This window comes from Agrilus planipennis, unplaced genomic scaffold, assembly GCF_000699045.2.
Source record: "Agrilus planipennis isolate EAB-ADULT unplaced genomic scaffold, Apla_2.0 scaffold392, whole genome shotgun sequence".
Lineage (NCBI taxonomy): Eukaryota > Metazoa > Arthropoda > Insecta > Coleoptera > Buprestidae > Agrilus > Agrilus planipennis.
Genome location: NW_020439052.1, coordinates 26,877 through 47,308, shown reverse-complemented (window position 1 = coordinate 47,308; position 20,432 = coordinate 26,877). Strand labels below are relative to the sequence as shown.

General features: G+C 34.5%; 1 protein-coding gene across 5 annotated transcripts in view; it reads right to left on the bottom strand.

Moving 5' to 3' along the window:
- The window catches only part of LOC108743307 (teneurin-a), a 47,615-nt gene that overhangs the window by 19,423 nt on the left and 7,760 nt on the right, over positions 1 to 20,432 (bottom strand). For 3 of the 5 annotated variants that reach the window (XR_001938802.1, XM_018478830.1, XM_018478832.1), the window contains exons 2-11: positions 18,384 to 18,670; positions 16,016 to 16,135; positions 14,373 to 14,850; positions 13,755 to 14,110; positions 13,273 to 13,677; positions 12,946 to 13,131; positions 10,969 to 11,115; positions 9,851 to 10,058; positions 6,685 to 6,711; positions 1,754 to 1,873 (exon numbers count right to left, since the gene is read on the bottom strand). Coding sequence is in view for 4 of the 5 variants with exons in the window: in XM_018478830.1 (XP_018334332.1) it covers positions 1,754 to 1,873; positions 6,685 to 6,711; positions 9,851 to 10,058; positions 10,969 to 11,115; positions 12,946 to 13,131; positions 13,273 to 13,677; positions 13,755 to 14,110; positions 14,373 to 14,850; positions 16,016 to 16,135; positions 18,384 to 18,670 (2,334 nt within the window). In the remaining variant the exon portion in view is untranslated. The remainder of the gene's footprint in view (positions 1 to 1,753; positions 1,874 to 6,684; positions 6,712 to 9,850; positions 10,059 to 10,968; positions 11,116 to 12,945; positions 13,132 to 13,272; positions 13,678 to 13,754; positions 14,111 to 14,372; positions 14,851 to 16,015; positions 16,136 to 18,383; positions 18,671 to 20,432) is intronic. The other 2 variants (XM_018478831.1, XM_018478833.1) reach the window with 2 other exon arrangements.

Sequence of the window (20,432 nt, the reverse complement as noted above, 5' to 3'; positions counted from 1 at the left end):
ATATATTTATGAAGAAAATATAAAATTAGGATAAAATCGCTTTTTATTTACTAAAGGAATAATATCCTTAACAGTTTCAATTTTAGTCTTCCTAAAATAAAATTAGAAGTACATATGTAATAATTGTAAACATTATAACTGTAGTAAATAAATAGCATGTTTTTAGAATACAAACTTGATGTATTAACTTCTAAATAAATTAACTTGCTTTTAGACGTTTTAAGACATTTATTGTTATAATTTAATTATGTAAATAATTTTTTTTACGTAATTATAACCTAAAATTTGATGCAACGAAGTATACCGACCAACAGCACCGAGGGATACTGACGTAGGAATGCAGTTGCATTGTTTATAATAGCTTCGATCCATTTGATTGGCTATTGCGTTGTCGGCCATTTTTATTAAAACTAGGTCAAGTTCAGCACATTGCACTTACAAGGCGGATATAAACAAACAGGCGCCACTTCACTTGTAGTTGTAGTACAAAGAAACAAGGGAAACTTTAAAAATGAATAACTCCGTTATTTTTTAATCGATTTAGTTGCAGTTTTCATTATAATTTACGAAATTAAGTAATGCTCAGCACTGATAGGAAAAGAATACTTTAAATACAAATTCTCAATTTGAAACAACGCTCTACATTTTTCATTACGTTTATGTTAATTAAATATGAATTTAGATAATCGCTAGGGGTTACTCTATAAGGATCCCACAGTAAATAGACATTTGAAGGCATAAAGACTTGTCTCTGCCTTCTTATTACATAATTAATAGATGTTAGTATGACACTTAAATTATTAATCAACAAATAAGTTGATAAGTGTAGAAAAAGCAGAAAACAGCACTAGCTGATTCCGTCATTATAGTTGCACGTGTTAATTAAAAAGTATGAATTTCAACGGTTTTTTAAAAGTAATACCTAATTCAATACAATTCATCTACTTAATGGACGTTTTTTACGAAAACCCAATGTTTTAATAATAAGTGGTGCAAATCGAATGGATTGATATTTAATTCTGGTGTTACGTGTTTGTTTGCAGTGAAATTTACATGCAATTAGTCGTACCTACATATTCTTTGTATATATTTGTTGTATATCAAATTGTTTCGCGATAAAGCTATTAGCTCAAGTCCCGTTACGTTTCTAAAGAGACGTTTACCGAATAAGATTTTGCGATTAACAATTCCGAACAAATGAGAAGAGAAGCAACTAAATTATTAGAGAAATTGGATTTAGTTCTCTTGCTGTTGTTCTTCTGCTTCGTTCTACAGCATGTATTAACATTCAGAATGTTTTGCTTCACGATCAGTTAATTTTAGAATCAATTAAAGTTTAGTATACTTAACAGATAACCAAGCGGCCTGAAACTCGGAATAAACAATTCACAGCACGCAAAAGATTTATTAAAGAGTTAGGGGGTTGTTTCTGAAAGATTACGGCCTCTCTGATTAACAGGATTTACCGACAGCCCACTGAATTTTATTAATAGTTCCGTTGTCGTTGCTTTTGGGAATTCATTTTCAAATTATGCCTAATTATTACTAAAAAAATGCTAGTTATCAATGTCATCAAATAAATAATATTTGGTATGAAAGCAAGCAAACGGTAACTGCCTTACTCAGGACTTAAAAGTAAACCAATTGTAGAATATCTTATGAGGTTCGTAGTTTTTTTGGAAAATGAAGAAAAACGTTTTCTGTCCAAGCAATTTTGGCTAATAATATAAAGAGTGAGAAAAACTAAGCTTACCACCCCCCTTGACGAGTAAGCGTAAATCCTAATCGGGATTCCTTGTCGACCGAGACTCTTATTCCCACGATTCCCAGTCCTTGGGGTGTCACCACTTGTCCTCGCATGACGGCTACTCGACTATCAACATAGGTATCTCTGTTAACAACTGATTGTGCTTTCCAAGTACATTTAGACATTCACTTTTGTAAACAACGATAGCACCAATTTTACAATTTATTGTAGGAAGTAAATAATTGTTGTTTTATTTAACCGATTAGCAGCTATCTTTAGTAATTATTGTATGTTTTTGTTAATTACCCATTAAATTGTATAAAATATGCATATTTACATAGACATTTACTAACATGTCGATAGAATCAGAATATCTATTTTCTTTTTTTTTTACTTATTCCATCTTTATTATAATTTATTACTTACGTGGAGATAGAAAGTGAATTGCAAATCATCAAAAAATTTTTTATTGGAATGATGTATTTACATCATCGTTTAAAATTCAAAAAATTTCAACCTTAACTAACGGCTTCGTTGTTTACAAACGGACGTAGGTACTTAAGCCTTTCAAGTCATTTTGTGTTTAACGGAGTGAAACAATAGCTGTATTTAAGTGTAAATACTGGAAAATACAACACCAATCGGTAAAAATAATTTCTTCTAAACACTTCGAATACGTCTAGTTTACTGTTAAATGTTTCAAATTTCAAGTGCTAATTGATGATATACAAAATCAATAATAATTGAGTAACTGTTTAAAGTAAAAGTTTTCACGACCATGGGTATGTACCTATTTAATATGTGCAATATTGAGTATTACATTTTTTCGAGAAAGACCATTAATTCTCGACATTTTCTCATTTCCTTCGTTGAAAATTGCTCGCTTAAAAGTTTATTTTTTTAAAGGAAGGTTTTAGTAGTATCTAGCCTTTATTTGCAAATGTAGCAAAATTGTTTTTAATGGAAACAAAGAAATAAAAGTGTCGATTTTCCAGCATTTCAGAGCATGCATTTCTGTATAAATATTATGTTCCTAGGAAATGTTTCCAGGAATTTGAAGCTACTCGTTACGGCATTATTGATGGCGTTTAATTAAATACAATCGAAACGCAACAGTGGTCAACAAGAATTGATATTTCCCGAAAAATATTAACGGATGCTATGGTACCGATAGGTAGTGTGTGTTACCTTTAATATTGCCGTAACGTTTTATTGATGTGCAGGCTATATGTATATGTATGTCAGCCTACTTGCTTTATTGCTTACGGAACAATAAATTTTAAAGTATTAACATTGACAAAATAGACATTTATATATGTTGGGAATAACTTCATCATTGGCTGCAATGAATTACCTGACAAATCAATCGTATAACTTGTGCACAGGCAAAGGGTTTATTATTATTTAAGTTAAAATATAAATAATGTAAATTGTTAAACAATTAGGTGGAGTCACTTTCTATGAACACTCCAAATATCGTATGTACTTACCTTGTGATTGTTCTGAAAATAACGCGTTTAAAATCATTATTAATAAATAATATCTACCACAATTTACACAAAGGGTAACCATAAATTCAGGCATTCTTTATTTTTATGCCCGATTTTATGGTTCTACAAAAGCAAGCATCGTTTGAGAGTTGCTCCTACTGAATTCAATAGTAGGTAGGTAGTTAAAAAACTGCAAATTTGAATAAACAAAACTATGTTAGGAAGGTAGTTAAATATTTTGTTGTAACGTATTTTAATTTTTGACTTAGAAATGAATAAAGTACTGTACTAAAACTAAAAAAATCTTTGTACCTTTCCATAGTATTACAAAATTCGCTTTCTTCTAAAAGAAAATCAGTAGGTAGGTATGAGCAGATACACAAAAATTATCTTGAGTTTTAGACCAGATATTCTTAGATGTTTGTCTTAGTTTATTTAAGAAAATAGAGATTAATGCGAACAAATGCTACATTATTTCCAATTAGTGGTCCATTTAAAGAACTTTCATTTGCCCCTCTAACAAGCTTGAAACATAGAGTGTTAAACTAAGTCTTTTCGTTGTCGAAGTAATAGGTAGAAAAGTTGAAAAGTTTATTTTTATCCAAACATGACCGATTATTATGTTTGATAAATTGTATAAAAGAGACAGAATTGAGAAAAAGTTAGAAGCTTTCAAAATTTTAACAAAGTCGTAAACGGGTCTGCTTTTATTATGTTATGTATTAAAGTTTTTCGCTTTAACGACTTTGTTTAGAAATATTTTTCGTTGTCTATTTGTAATAAGAAAAGTGAAATGGTTAATAATTTTAAAACAGGACAAAAAGATTTAGTATTTATTCAAATTTGCATTCGATTGTAATTAATTCTATTCTAAATAGTGGTCAAATTGCTCTGCGTACATATTGTATGTAATTCATTGCACCCAGTCCGCAAGGTACAGTGTATAGTGGTCACAATGCAACGATGCAAATACGGTTTTGAAGACAGGTAAGTTGAGGAAGAGGGTTAACAGAGGTGAAATAGGTGACGATGATACGAAGACAAAGGAAGGATTTCGGCCGAGCCGTCTTTTATCAATTGTTTGCAGTAACTCGTGTACAATGTTGTTCTGGATGTTATAATATTAAAGTATAGATGCTGTATTTTGGCGAAAAAATTAAATGAGAAAATTCTTATGCATACCACCAGTAAGTGTAACAATATCAGAAACGCTATTTTTATGGCGTGAAAGGAGGAGCATGAATTATTAGAAGAAATACTAAATTAAATTATTATAAGTCGAATGAACGGACTAATTACAATTTTATACCTTTTAAATAAACATAAAGATATTAAAATACGAGTCTGTAAAATCAAACGAAAAGGGCGAGATGGGAAACAACCGTTCGGATCTGTAATGTTATTTGTGAATTTAAAATATGGCCAGTTATTATTTATACAAATTTTTTTAAAAACAAACATTGCATTTTTATGCTTTACGAAAGCATTCTTATTATGTACATACAAGCTATAAATTAACCGGAATTTTTTAACCTACCGTATAAAATAAGTAGGTAAGTAGATATGATTTGAAAATAGCGATTTTAAGGCAGGTTGATAAAATTTTAAATTCAATTCAAAATAAGTCCTGTCCTTGAAACATTTCTCTTGTAAAATGAATCTTCTAAAATTTTATGATCACGATAATTTCTTTTCTTAATAAAAATACCGTAAAACAGTTTACACGATTAAAGTAAAAAGTCAAATATTGCGTGCGGGATGAGATGAACGATTTTAGAGCAGTTGTGTTTCGGTATTCAAATAAAACTACCAACAGATTATGATGTTCAAAATGTTTTTATGGTGGTCGTTCTAATGCTTTCATTGGGAGGTTCGTCAAGGATATTTTATAGATCGATTAAATGCATATTGGATCTTTTCCATTACGACTGAAAATATTTCTGCCTAATCTTTCCAAATTATAGTAAACGTTTAGTTGCATTAACAGTAAGTCAATACTCCTCCAGTCGTCGTTTTTTTTTTTAAATGAGCGAAATACGCGCATTGCATAAGAATTTTAATCGCTCCGTAGCTGCATTGCCACCACAGCATAGGTACATCATATCATGTATCCAGCTACTTGTGTTAATACGGAAAGGTTCAGTCAGTCGGTTGTTGTCTAAAGGATTTCCATTTACTGCCGAGGCTTAATTTCAGACTCTCTTTGTTGTGAAGCAACGCAGCTCGGAACGTGGTACATATCTGCTGAAATGATGTTGGTTGTAGTGAAGATGAGGAAGCTCATATAATGAAACTGTTCGCTTGATAATATAGCGGTTTAATAATATAGCGAAGCATTCCGCGGCAACAGAAACAAAAAATAACGAAAAAATAAAAATAAAAGATAGAGACAGGACTGCCACTTACAAAGGACATCCTGCGTTGTACTCTACGTTTCGAAATTATCCAGGAACAAATTCAGCCAAAACTTGTGCTCTAATAGTAATAATGAAAATGCGACGGTTCCGTAATCTCTATAATTCTACAAGAGATGCGTTAACTATCGAGTATCAATAAGTATGTGTAGGTAAATATCACGAGGAGAATTATTACAGTTCTTATAAATATCCTACAGCAACGGTACAGCAGTAGCTTTTCAAAATATGAAAAGGAAAACTGACAAATGCTGGGGTTGTCAATATTTAATGATTTACTAATGATTTCCCATTTTTGCGTGCGTTAAATTTGGGAAAAATATAATCAAAACTTGTTTCATTCTTCTATCGGAAAATTAATATAACGATATTTAAAAGTAAACAAAGTAGCGAATGCATCTTTCGTCGTAAAAAAACAATAAAAAGCTGCAAGAATGCGGTCGTTACTTATTTGTCATTTTTCTCCATAATTTATACCTACGTTGAAAAGGTAGGTAGGTTTCATCTTGGCTGAATTTGCACTTGTCAGTACCAAAGGGTGGCAGGATGTTACTGCAGTTTTTTAAGCATTCGCCGCCGCGTTCGCAAAAAGGGTGGCTACCAACCTTAACAAGTCTTTGGCAAAGAAGTTGACTTTTGTAAGTGGACGAGTGGATAGAATGGAAGAGAATAAAGAAAACTAAAGAATCAGTGATGTCAGACAAAAATAAAATGATCGACGTACAGAAAGAGCGTATACAGCTAGCGCCACGAAAGAAGCTATTTTTTTTATTTTTTATTAAAATAGGTACGTAATTACTTGTGGATTAGCACCATTGATGTATGATATGCCAACAAAATCGAGTACGAAACAGCAAAAGTATCTAGTTAAAAAGCGTGATTGACTCCTCAATTTAAGATAAGTGATTAGCTATTAGAAGACCTCTGACGTGGCGACAGCTAAGTAGCAGCATAGCGGTAGCAGCAGGCTACAGGCGGCACAGATAAGACAGACGTACAGACAGACAAAACATGGGGTGATGCTGCCACTTACCGCGGTGTAAAGGAATTCCAGAACTCGCTACAAGTGAGGTTGCAGCAGCGACATAGGGGACACAGAAGACAGGACAATTACTAATAACACGGCAATACTTGCGCGGCCGAGCATACCGATAAACAATTGTGTGTTTTTAAGTGTATTATTGTTTATTTTTAACAAAAGGTAATCGGCATGCGCGGGCGCTCGCTACAAAGCATAAAAAAACGTAAACGCGGGGATCCGGTCCGGAATTAACTTTTTCTCTTTGGTAATGTGCAGGGTGCGACAATTTCCTGTTCGAAACTGTTTGGCTGTGTAACTATCAGAGATGGATAGGTAGTAATATGATTATTAGGCAGCAATTACATATTTACGCACTGCTCTAAGTATTTGTTCTACCAAAATTTTCTGCATATACACTAGGTACTTCTCTTATTGGAGTAAAAAATTAATTACTTGTTGTTATATTGTATTTGCGAAGTAAAACTTTTGCTCAATTATTATTTAATTATTCGTACGAAATAACGATAGTTTTGTACACCTCATTTCAAAATTTAAGATGAACAAACATTGCAACACATTAAAAAATCCCGAATTACATTTCAATTTATTACTTCCAGCCAACTTATTATTATTNATAATAATAATAAAAATTCGGTTGATATGAGTAAATAATAAATTTTACGAAAAGGAAAAATTATAAGAGGCTTTCTCACAAAGGGCGTCCTCCATTTCTGTAAGTTACACTACTTTCAATTATCATTTTCACGAAGGAAAAGAAAACTGAAAGTGATTATTAATAATGAATGTTCAACGTCAGGCTAAATAAGTGAATAAACGATAAATTTTTTTACGATAAACGGACGCTCTGCAAAGACCCACCCGACACTACAGTCGCTGTTTAATCTACAGTTTGACGAAACAATGTAACAGAACATGTAGTAAATAATAATAATAATATAATAGGTAATAATAACAAACATTGTACTACAGACATGACAGACACAAGTTAGCGAGTTCATAACTAGCAACATACAGACACAGGGCCTTTAAGGACGGAGTTATCCTTCGTTAGCGCAAACATGACTTCTATTAAGCGGGTTAGAAATTAGAACGGAACAATAACAGCGTAACTTGTGTCCGCCATTCGAACGCATCACCAAAACCCCCAAACTAGTCTAGGCAAAGATTGCCGAAAATTTTTACAAACATAAGTAATAAAGGAAAGCAAAGTGTGCATCAATCATTGGTAGAATTTGATTCAAAATACGGTTGCCATACGAAGAGTTCCGCCTAATAGTATTACGATAAATACCTACCCTTATTTCTAACCGATGTACCGCATTGTTTATTGGACAAAAAGAAATGTCAGTTGATACTTTCGGACAGCCGGAAATAGAACATTACACAGTCAAAAGGAATAAAATTTAACCATTCAGCTATGGCTTGCATGTTTTTAAACACTTATAAGATAGGTTTGTAAGTGATATGTGTAGCACGTAGTACTCGTACGACGAACGTAATAAGTATCAAGCTTATTTGGCCAATGAAATATGAGGTACTTAGTAGGCTTTACTTTTTCAAAATCTTTCTAGTAAACGATGACTAGACTAGTTTTAAAGGTTTGATTTTTGTACTTTCATTTTCAATGTTTGCATACTTAACAAAGTCATTAGACAATAGAATTATTACTTTCACAGCTGCGGACTTTGTCCGAAGTCTGAACACCAGACAGACTCGGGGCTGAGACGGGTAGACGCACACATGGGTAATTGACGATACACAAAAGGTCCGAAACGCTGCTGCTCAAATTATCTTTGTTTTATTTAAGCTCAATTTTTCTATTAGTGTATGGATGAAGGAGGAAGAAATTTTGGAATTGGAGAAACGAACAAGCAAGAGCTGCAGTGTTACTACCTAACAATTAGATATTTTATTAATGTTGGGAGAAGGTTGTGGATCTCGATTTTTATACAAACATTTACGCTGTTGATTAGGGCGCCAATTATTAAAAAGAAACAAGAAAGAAGTACCTTTAAATACATACATACGATACGTTCGGAAAAACTTCTTAGAATGAGACATATTACAAAAGTAAAGTGTAAAATAGAAACTTTCCTTCTAGTAAATAACCAACATTAGTTTAAAGTTGTGAATAAAACAGTTTTAAAAATACAAGTTGTAAATTGTATCTAAATGATTTTTTTAATACCTAAAGGTAAATCTACATTTTAGTCTTTGGCGTTCGGTTCATTAGAAGAAGTAAATGTAACAGTCCCCTTGCTTTTTCATGTCAGTTAATGTTAACATCATCATTTTAGCGTGATAACCGAATAAAGTTGGAAAATTTTCTGCGTCAAGTAATAAAATCAAATTACATAACTTCGTTTCGCGAGGGAGGACACCGTTTTATTCCGATTTTATTTTTAAACGCAAATATGAACTGAGCGGCGATTTTTTTTTCTGCATTTGTTCGATTTTTTCAATTACTTATATCATATATTAAGCAGAAATTATTTAAATGTCATTGATTATTAAGTTCCACTAATATTTTCCTTCTAAAAACTAAAAATGTGTGTCTTACATTATCACTAGCGAAGGCACATTTCTGCTTAAATGAAAATGTGAAGCATATGATTAAATGTTACATTGTTTTCAAAGTTTGTCGATTATATTCTTGGTATAATATTTACCAGTTAAGCTAAACTGGAGTAATGCAACTTTGATCATGTTGAACTTTTTTGAAAGTTTACATTTATCTGTGAATTCAGTTGCAATGCCAACTTAGTACGGTGAGAAATATTTTTGCTAAAAACAAATTCTTTTCGAACTGGGAATTGGAGCAAAAGATATTTCAGTTGAGCCCAAAATAAACAATTGTTATTAATTTTATTCTAGTGTAACTTCAGGATGCGGTCAAATAAAATGACCAACGGTATTTTTGATTAAAATTACTAGTTCGGAATGTTATTGAAGGTTGAGAGAGCAGCGTTCGGGGGAGGAAGGCCTGGGGAGTTAGGGGCCCGCAGGGAGTGTGCGGTGCCCGAGCAAAGCGACGGCTTCTCCGCCGCAACGTGCAGAACTTTTTGTATTGTGATCCGCGTGTCTAGGGCCCTTTATTAGGGTCAAACTTAAGCACTACACTCAACAAACAATAGACTACCGCAGTTGCAGGACTCACCTTTCCGTGTATTCGTCCATGTGAGCGTACGACTGAACCGAGTTCTCTTCGATCAGAAACTTGACGCGCTGGTAAAAGGAAGCAGTAACCGAAGGCGGCTGCTTCCGCAGGAGAACTTCGACAGGATCGTTGCTAGCCAAGCACATTATGTGATCTGCACAACTGGCATGAGAACAGCATTCGCTGTCGAAACAATCAGCCATCCCGTCTGTAACAAACGTTGCAACTTATGTACCTACGACGTCCGACTAAACCATCTTTGAGAATACGTAACAAATCGACCGTAGGTAGTAAAATTATTATTGAGACTGCATTCACTCACGGTATTTGAATCAAATCCAAAAAATAAAGCAACAACATATTCAACTCCTTCGTGCGTTACCTACGTCGGCGTCGTTTTAAATGTATCTACTCATCAAAGTCAAGCGTAGTGAACTGAGTTACAACTTTTTTTTGATAGTTATAAATTAGCCGATCTACTTAAAAGATATGTTTTTACAAATAGTGTATCTCGAAAAGTAATGCCCTAATTTTCTTCATGAACGTTTTACACTTAGAAATCATCGGCTGGCATTTCTTAAGAATTTGATTTTTACTTATTTGGGGTCGAATTCGAGTGGTGGGCTTTGACGTAAAATATTTTCTATTTCCCATTGGAATATTAGTAGTTATCGGTGAAAAAAAATGAGCAAATATTAACGTTGGCTCTGAATAATTATCTGTAGGTACTTTGCTAATGAACCCGAACAGCAGTAGAGAAGTTGATGGAGCATTGCAAAGTGGAGATGTAGGTAACAGCTGCAAGTCCGGACGGTTTAATATCGTTAGGTAGATATTAAAGAGAGTATCATAATTTAAACAGCTTATTTAAACATACCCAACATGTATGCACATCTGAATTTAGAATACTAATTATATATGTAGCTGGTTTGTTTCCGCTTTCAGGAAAATAGGAAATATTAAACAATTTGTAGCATTTTTGTTTCTTTTTATAAAGAAATGAAAACTGTGAGCAATTTCTTACTTTGCCGTAGTGCCTATTCGGTTAAAGGGAGGGTGTTAAATTGCATATTTTAAAAAGCCACAAACAATAGGTGTAGATTTATTAGAAGACTTACCGAAATCGTTGTCAATATCATCGTTGCATTCGGTTTCTAAGGGAATGCTACAATCAGAACCAGCCCATCCCTTGATACAGACGCAGAGGTAAACACCCTCTTCCAAGTTACACTGGCCATGGCCAGAACAGCCGTTTTCACAACCCGCTGAAATAAGTGCCTAATTTGTAAAATAAATTGCGTACATTGTCAAATGCTTTATATACTTAAATACGTAGAAGTACATTTCTTTCCGGCGGAAATGTTCTAACAGAAACATAGGTACCTATCATACTTTCAGAGGTTAAATCTGCTAAAATAATGAAGAAAACGCTGTTAGAAAATTAGGAAAAGTAAGCCGACGAGACTATCAGTTTTATAAAACATGAACTATCGCAGTGCAGGGAGACGATGTATCTACTTGAATGGTTTGTCTTATTATTAACTCACACTTGCGGTGTTTTGTACTGCTGCATTTTTTCATAAATATTGCATAAGAAGGCGAAGGTAAGTATGACCAGTGTTTGTGAAAATCAAAGGGTAAACTGCAAACACAAAATCAACCCTTTTTGTTATTGTTGGCAAGTTACGAGTATGTACGCTCGTTTACGCGTTTACATAATTTTTCCGCAGCGTTTGTGGCAAAAAAATTTATCGAAGGCAAAAAGTAAGCTCAAAGTAAATAACCACCTTTAAATGATGCACCACTGTTAAAATTAATATTTATGACTTATTCATGCACGATAAAGTGCTGCGCTATTTTAAACGCTTAGTTGACCCCATGTTCGGAGTTCTTTTCCAAGTTTTCAAAGATGTACCTATATATATATATACTAGCATTTGCATTAATGCATTCAAAGACAATACATAAGTTCATCTATGCGTACTTATAAACGTTCCATATGAAATATATATCTATGTAGGATACGACGCGAACAATTTACATTTTACAAAGTAAAAAAGCAAACAGCATCGCATTTCTAATTCGTTATTATTGTTAGTTTCATTTTTGATTCTCGACGCATTGTTTATTGTATCGTTCAGCCTTTTTGCTCTGTATTCTACCGCTGCACTATTTACAAGAAGAATAACAATTAGATTCTTATTTGGTTTTAAAAGAAATTTTGAATTTAATAATTTTGGAAATTATACGTTCATTCAATGTTCATTTAAAATTTTTTTTTCCTATTTTATGTATCGCTTCATTTTATTATCGTACGGATTTATATAACTGCACTTTTCAGTAGTTGATTACCATATTTATAACATGTTATTTTGAAGAAGGGTGACGGCCCTTACTCTTCGAAATTAGTTTTCGACTAAGACAAACATGACAGGATTGGTTGAACCGAACGTGTTTACCATAAAAGAAATAGTAAAATGAAATTTGTTTCTGAATACCGAAGGAATATTAGGATATCCCTTTGTAGAAAAGAGAACTGCAGAGAAAAGTGGCTTATGAAATAAAATACAAAGTAGTTTACGTTAATGTTATTTACGTGTACGTTTTAATATTATTAGTTTGAAATTGAACAGCTATTTGAGTAAAACCACTTTAGGGGAAAGGGAATTGTTATCTAATTCTTCATACCTGTCTATAATTTAAATTTATTGCCAAATAAATTCTTGTTGTTTAAAGGTTACTTGTATTTTGACATTTTTTTATATAGGTACTTATATATACTTGTGAATAATTAAAGAAAACAAAGGTTCTCCTATTTTGCACCAAATTTGTATAAACATCCCTTTGTCGCCGTAAGAATCTCTGCAAGAAAAGCGGGGGGAATAAAAACAAATTCATTTTTGCTGGTTAACTGCCTGCCGTCGTTACTTGTTTTCAAGGGATTTTTGAAGATACGAAATAAATACTTTTTATTCTTTAACGATCAAGATACTCGTAAAGAAGCTTCTTTCGTGTTTTAATCACGTAACGGTGGTAAAGAAACAAACTATTCGTTTAATTTCTAAAAGATTAAATGGAATAAAAGGAAAGCTTACGCAAGGTACAGTGTTTCCCATTCCATCCTTGGGAACAGACGCAGGTGCCGTTGCGGCATTGGCCATGCTCTTGACAACGAGGATCACAAGGCAGTTGATCACATCGAGAGCCTGTCCAACCAGGATTACATTGGCATTTTCCGCTGTCGCAAATGCCGTTCGGGCCGCAGTCCAAATTACAAAGGGCTGAAACAAAATTAAACAACGATCCGCAAGTGAAAACGATTCGCGATTCATTTGAAGCGGTGCAAGAAAACAGACAGACAAAACGCTCGGTTCATTTTTTGAGAAATTAGCCGAGTTCGTTTTGGAATCAGAGACAATCACCTTGTGAGCAATCAGGTCCGGTCCAGTGTCTATTACAGACGCATTTGGCGGACTCCAGGTCGTAGACCCCGTGGTCCGAGCAGCTGGGGAGACACTTGTGGACTTGTTCGTCAATTAGGTGACAACGGCCACCCTTCCACCCCGCTTTGCAATAGCACTGGCCGTGGACACACGCTCCGTGGTTCGAACAAGTTGGGTCTTCGCAGTCCGGCTCGTCACAAGCGTCTCCTTTCCAGCCCTTTTTGCATTGGCAACTTCCGCTTACACAAAGGCCGTTTCCGGAACAGGCAGGCACACGACATTCGGCCTCCGGTACGTCGCATTCCGGCCCTTTCCATCCCTCTTCACAGTGGCAAATGCCGCCGCCGTATTGGCCGTGCGCTGAACATAAGACCGGGCAAACACCTGAAAATAATATTTAATCCTTTTCGTAGAGAAGGAATCCTGAAATTTTAATTTAAAGAAGAATATTCAGGTCTTACTTTTTGAGCAGTCAATTCCCTGGAAGCCGTCCACACACTCGCATTTGCCAAGATAGCACGATCCTCTGCCCGAACAGTCGTTTGGGCAAGTTGTCGTTACATCTTCCGCTTCCGAAATTACCATGGAAACGCTGTGGGGTCGAAGTTCGTCGTTGTAAACCGAAAGAAACCAACGACCCGTGTCAAGGTATTGAAGTAAACTCACGTTCACCATCATAGCTTCCAGTTCTGTTTCTCTTTTTGAAATAATGTGCGCGTCAAGAGTGACTCCAAGATTAACCGTTGGTCGCGGTAAATCCGTTGGTTCAATTTCTGTCGCATTCAGTCGTACATTTCGAGGAATAAAAATTGGAATCCTGTTAAAGAACATTCACTTATTGTTCTGACAATGAATTCGGAAATACGCGTTCAGTAGGTATAACTGATTTTGCCTTTTCCAGAAGTGACCTAACAGAGTTGATTGCTTCTAATGTTTTCTTTTTATTTTATTATTAGAAATAGGTAGGTATCTTTTAATCAAGAATAGGAAAGAGCTTTTATTTATACCATAAAATCACGTATTTGCAATAGATTTGGATTTGATACAGTGAAACGAATGACACAATTATAAAATCTTACTGTGCACTTTCAGAATCGGAGAGGATCTTCCTGGTAGCTTCATAGGAACTCGAAATAACATCCAGTATGTCTTTATTATTTCTGTCGTTTATTTTAAAGTTGGATTTGCTCCTTTTAAGCTCATGCTTCGTGACAACGTCCCTTTTCCTTAACCGATGATCGACCCTTCCACCTTTGACGAATTCGACGAAGTCGTACTGCGTGACGCTGGGCACCACGTTCCTCCGTCCATAGACGGCGAAGTTGGCGCCCCACGGCAGCGTGAAATTGAACCGGATGAATGCGGGCTGCTTGTTGCGGAATTCCGAGTTCCAGAACTGATAAGGTGGAATGGTGGTGGTGTGGAGCACGTCGAAATCCCGGAGCTCGAGCAGTGGCGGCCACTGCGGCTGCGACTGACTCTGTTGTTGCGGCTGTTGTTGTAATGCCACGTTTGTCGTCACGCTCGAATGCTCAGCTGTGCTCGTTGGCAAAGATTCTTGAACAAAACAGAACACTCACCCTATGACCCGTTTCTCGTTAGTTTCAAAGTAATGATGGCGACAAAACGGGTTCCTGATTTTTTTTGTTTTTCTCCTGTACGGCAAACGGGAATAGAAAAAGAACACATTCCTATATCCCCATTGCTTAATGATAAGCGATGTAAACAGCATTATAAGTAAACAGACGTAGTTTTGAGGAGTTGTATGATTGAAGGAATTATTTCTATTTTGCGGTTACAGAGGTGCAAGAGTGCAACATAAAATATGCAAATATGTAAAGCAGGAGATTAATGGTTTTCTTGCTCTGCACGTTATACAAACGTCAAGTACAAAAGAAAAGCGAGTACCTAATAAAATTAATGGAAAAGAGGGAAACAACATACAACAATCATCCCAACGCTTTTATTTTTATTTCTCCCTCGTGCATTACTTCTTTGTTTTTCGAACAATGAGATGGGGCGGTTCGCTAGATATCACTGTTGCGCATTTTTAGAACTTTACCTCTGCTTCACTTTGTCAGTATTCTGCATTAATGTAATGAAGAAAATGTTTAGTAATACATACACATATCTATCTATGTATTACTTACATAAAACAACTTAGGAACTACTTCATTTCGTTTTAATGATCTAGTGCAAAATGCTTATGATAAACATTTTTTAAACATTGTTTTGATAATGATGATACTGGCATCCTTTTAAGGTTTCAACTTCTATTAATTACGATTACTGTATGCTCCGATAACTTAATCAACTTATTTTTCAAGAAATTTTATACAATTCGTAGGTTTAAAACTAATTGTAAGATCATTACATTTTTGTTATTTTCTTTCACATTTTAAAACGTTCCATTACAGCTTCTAAAATCAAAAGTAAGTTTCTTTCTTATATGTACCTATTAAGTTTTATTATGAAGCACTGATAAATATATACATTTTGCCCCCCACGTATTACTTTTGATGTCTTCTTTTTCGCGTTTTCTTTATCGTTGGCGCGGAGAAAAAAAAGGTAAATTATCTCTAGTCCCAGAGGTACACGTTAGCCTCTGCAACGAGTGAAAGCGCGTGTATTTCGAAGAATTTATCAAACATCTTTTCCTATGACAGAAGAGCCGAGAAGCTAGCAATGTAGAATAAATAAAAGACTTAAATTGGATGTTTACCTTCAGTGGGAAGTTGAGAAGAGATCGATCCCTGTGTAATTTGGTCGTTAGTAACATCTTTGACGTCCTGGACCAATATGCAGCTAGATGCGTCCATACTGGGTTTCGCAGAACTGACGGCTGCAAATTACATTTCGCTTTGATAAAAGGCAAAACTTGCGATACAGTCTGCCGTGCTTATGAAACCTTATCAAGTTTTCTCGTAAAATTCATGAATTGTTCAGTTTATGATTAAACCACTAACAGGATAGCGAGAAAGGAATTAAATTCTCCGTTTGAGCAGCATATCGACAAAACTAATTTTGCAAATACGGCAGGGGACTAAACATAAAGGGAACGGGGAAAATATGACAATTGTAAGTAGGTGACGCAACCAACATATATTATAAATTGTGTAGGTTTTCGGCGTACCTATCTCTGCTTTGTAATTACGTACCTGTATATCTATACCTATAGGTACATCTACCGCAGTAGTTTATTTATTATTAAAAACGAATGTTAGTACACTTTTTTACGTTTATGGGCAGCTGTTTTTACAAAACAGTAAACCTTTAATGCATGAACTTAACGACGAATAGGCTTTACGTTGAGTCGTTGATCACCTATTGCATGGCAAAGTTGGAAATCCTTTAAAATAGAATACCTACATAAAATGTGATATTTGTTACAAGTCGAAGTGCAACGTTCATATAAGTTTATTCTGTGTGTCCATTGGCATGATGATAGTAAAGATAAAATTTAAAATAAGTCTTAACTTTATTGAGTTTCGATGGTTTGTGATTAAAAACATGAATAATCCGGTACACAAAAATCGTTTTGCTTAAAATGTAATATTCTGATGGTTACTACCTATTACAAATTAAATATTGTTTCGATTTAATGAAATTATTGATTGCAGCGTGCTTTTTCAATAGGAATATACTTATATTACCTACATATAATCAACTAATCCGTATCGTGACAAAATAATCAGTATAGGTAATTCATAGTTCGGTCACCAACAATCAAATTAATTAATTATTCTAAACCTTTTCGTTTTGCAAGTACATATTTGACAATTTATGTCACTACAAATTGAACGGTCCCATCGAACGCAAGAATTAGAAGAACGGTGCGGAAGATAATTAAGATCAATAATAACGAATTGCCAATTAGTAAATGACAATTAAAAATAATTAATTACTACCGACATATTTCAAATTAATAATAGCTTTTAATCAAGCCAACTGACGTGTAACTGGAAATCGGACGTTCAATAATGGTAGCCATTATGTTACAGGTTTGCATAATCATCGTCCCAACTCTTATCTATAGGCACTTCTATCCAAAAATGTATAAATAAACAAACAGTTATTAGCAGCATCAAAAACTGCAGTAGGCACTACGTTTTTCATCAAAAAATCCTCGATTCATATTGACGTATTACTCGTTTCCTTTTTAAAAAATTCAGAGTGAGGTATATTGTAGAGTGCACTTTACATTAACTTAATTTGAAGGAGTAAATTTGATGTTGATAGCGACTTATCCACAGTCTCTCTTTATGCTAATGAGCAAGTGACTTCCCAACGTGAAGTTCGTGTTCATCACGACAAAAGGGCAACCACAGACGAGAGCTTCTTAAGTTTGTGGCAATTTGTGTCATTTAAAAAGCTCGTTCTTAATGAGACGCTCAATTTGTAAAAACTCCGTCGGTTGCAGTTTGAACAAAATGGAAATTATTTATAAATGGCAAAAACAACATTCTGAGCAAGCATTTGCAAAGATTGAGTGGCAATAGACTCGGATATGAAATAGCAAAACTACATCGTTATAGTCTACGGAAGTGTATGGAGCGAAACACACAGAAATAAGAAATGTGTTCGCAGCATCGTCTCTTATACGTACAGCGAACATGGGAAGTCTGGCTGGCTGTTAAAGGACACTGAAATTGGAAAACTTAGAAATAGCGACATAGCGTAGAATGACAGGCTTCCGTTTACATGTTGTTAGTTCTTTCAAATGTAAAGGAATAATTTTCCTTTGCGCTATTGAATTTTCTCCGTAAGTTAGTACAAGAATTTACACTTCGACTTGATGAAATCGGCAAAGCATTTTTTGAGAAATAAGAACCAGGTAGGTAAAATTCCATTCCAAACTGCGATATTTCTCAAAACTCTTTGTTTTCTTGTTGAAAACAAAAGAAAATAATTCTACTCTATAATAAAAGGTTGTTTTTCATGAAGTCCAATTAAGAATGCTTAAAAATAAAATCCCTGCACATTAACGAGCAACCGTTTTTTTTTTTGTTTCTGTGATTTCAAATACCACTTTATTTGTAGACCTGTATTATTATTGAGTATATGTATATTTACTTTATATATGTCCTTACCTGCAAAATAAGCGAGCATTCCTGACAGAATAACAGCTATTAGTATCAAGGCGATACTGAAACATTTCCACGTGCATCGATGATGACACTGTTTATCTATGTGGAATCTAGACGGGGAATAGGGGGAATAATGAGGAGCGTGGGTGGGAGCTACCGGAGGTCGTAAAGGAAAAACGGGCATGACAAGGGGCGCCTGTGACTGTTGACAGTGGGTGTTGTTTTGAATCGTGTTACCGCCGCTCGGGATCTGCTGGGCAATTTGGGTCTGTTGCAAACCCGAGGGAAGTCTAAAACAAAAGAACGCGATCTTCAATTTTAATATTGAATATGTAATGCGTTATAAGTCATTACAAGTAGTAAATAGTAAATAGTACCTAAAATAAATAAAAGAAGAAGGACTTTATAGACATTGATCGATATTGATCGACTGTGCGAGGGTGCGACTCTCTTTTTTTTCTCTCTTTTTGATAGGCAATTATTTTATTGTTCGTTTTATTTTAATTTGCCGAACGTGTCGTAAATTTGCTGTCATTTAAAAATAAATTAGAACATGTGCAGTTATTTCACGAATAAACCGTTTCGAGAGAAGGGAAAAAGAAAGTGTAAAAGTTGGGCGCACCAGAGTCGGCGGAGGCGCGTGTAAAGTAATCCCAAACCTATTTTATTGGATTCCAAGTGGGAATTATGGAAAAGTCGTGTGTGTCATTTGGGCAAATCAGAGCCTGTAACATCGCTCCCGTATATTGGATTTTGAGTTGTTTTCGGGCGCGTCATGTAGAAGTCATCGATCATAGCCGACTTTTCCCAATTTAGTAGACGCTCGCTTTTATTACATCCACCGAAATAACAGAGTTGCTGGGGTATGTTTATGCCGCAGATATAGGAGTGAAATCCCCAATTTGTATGGATTCACTAGCATATTTTTATTTACCTGCTGGGTTATTACATGATATTCCTATTTTGAAATGTAGATTTATTTCAACTTGTAAATAAACTTGGAGCAGTAATATCAAGCCAACATCTCTACTACCTACTATCTATCTAATTGTACTATATATTTATGTTTATAGAAGATTCGTATAAGAAAATTTCCAGTGCCGACTATATTATAGGGGTTTCGGGTTATATATATAATAGTTTTCACGCATACCTATGCGGTAAATTTGCATTTTACTATGGGCTATGACAACAGACGAATATGTATGCAAAATAAAGGTTGAGAGCACAAAACTTATAAAAGACTTTTCTATCTAAATTGGACAGTGTGTATACGCTAAACAGAAGATAATTGCTAGCACGAACTATTGGGAATATTAACATTTACTTGTTAACTTTTGCTTGATGCACAGAATTACTCGAAAGTCATATATTGAAGGGATAAAAACCATACATTCAAATTCACGTGAAATAGAAAATTCAGCATTATCGTGAACAAACGAATTTCATTCCCTGAATTCCATTTCAGATGTGCATAAAATTCCTTATAATTAGGGAAATTTTATTACAATTTAGTAGCAACAGATTTATAAATGTTGAATATAAAAAATTATTGGGTACAAGGTGAACTTTCCATGAAAAACTCATATCATATTCCAAACGAATTAATGTGACTGTATACCACCCTTAAAAATTAACTAAAAGAAAAAATACACTAATAACTCATAACTGCAAAGACTGACATATGAATCCATGAGAAGTCTTAAATTTAATGTACCTACAACACACTATAGTTTTAAATTTGCAATAAGTACTGATGAGAGGACTGGTAAATAGTATTCATATTTTGTTTCCATTTGTATATGTTTAAAAAATTTATATTAGGCAAATCGTTTGGGGTTTTTAAAAATAAGAAACGTAAATAAGATGGCGCGTAACCTGCATTAAATATGAATAAATGTTAAAAAGACGTGCTCTCTGTTTCTATTTGTATAGGTATGTAAGTACATACGTATGTAAGTATATTACGTTAGCGTCGTCTCTTTGGAAAGTAACGGTAAAACGGGAAAATGCAGAACAAGGGTGTGTACTAAGTACTCCACCTCTCCACAA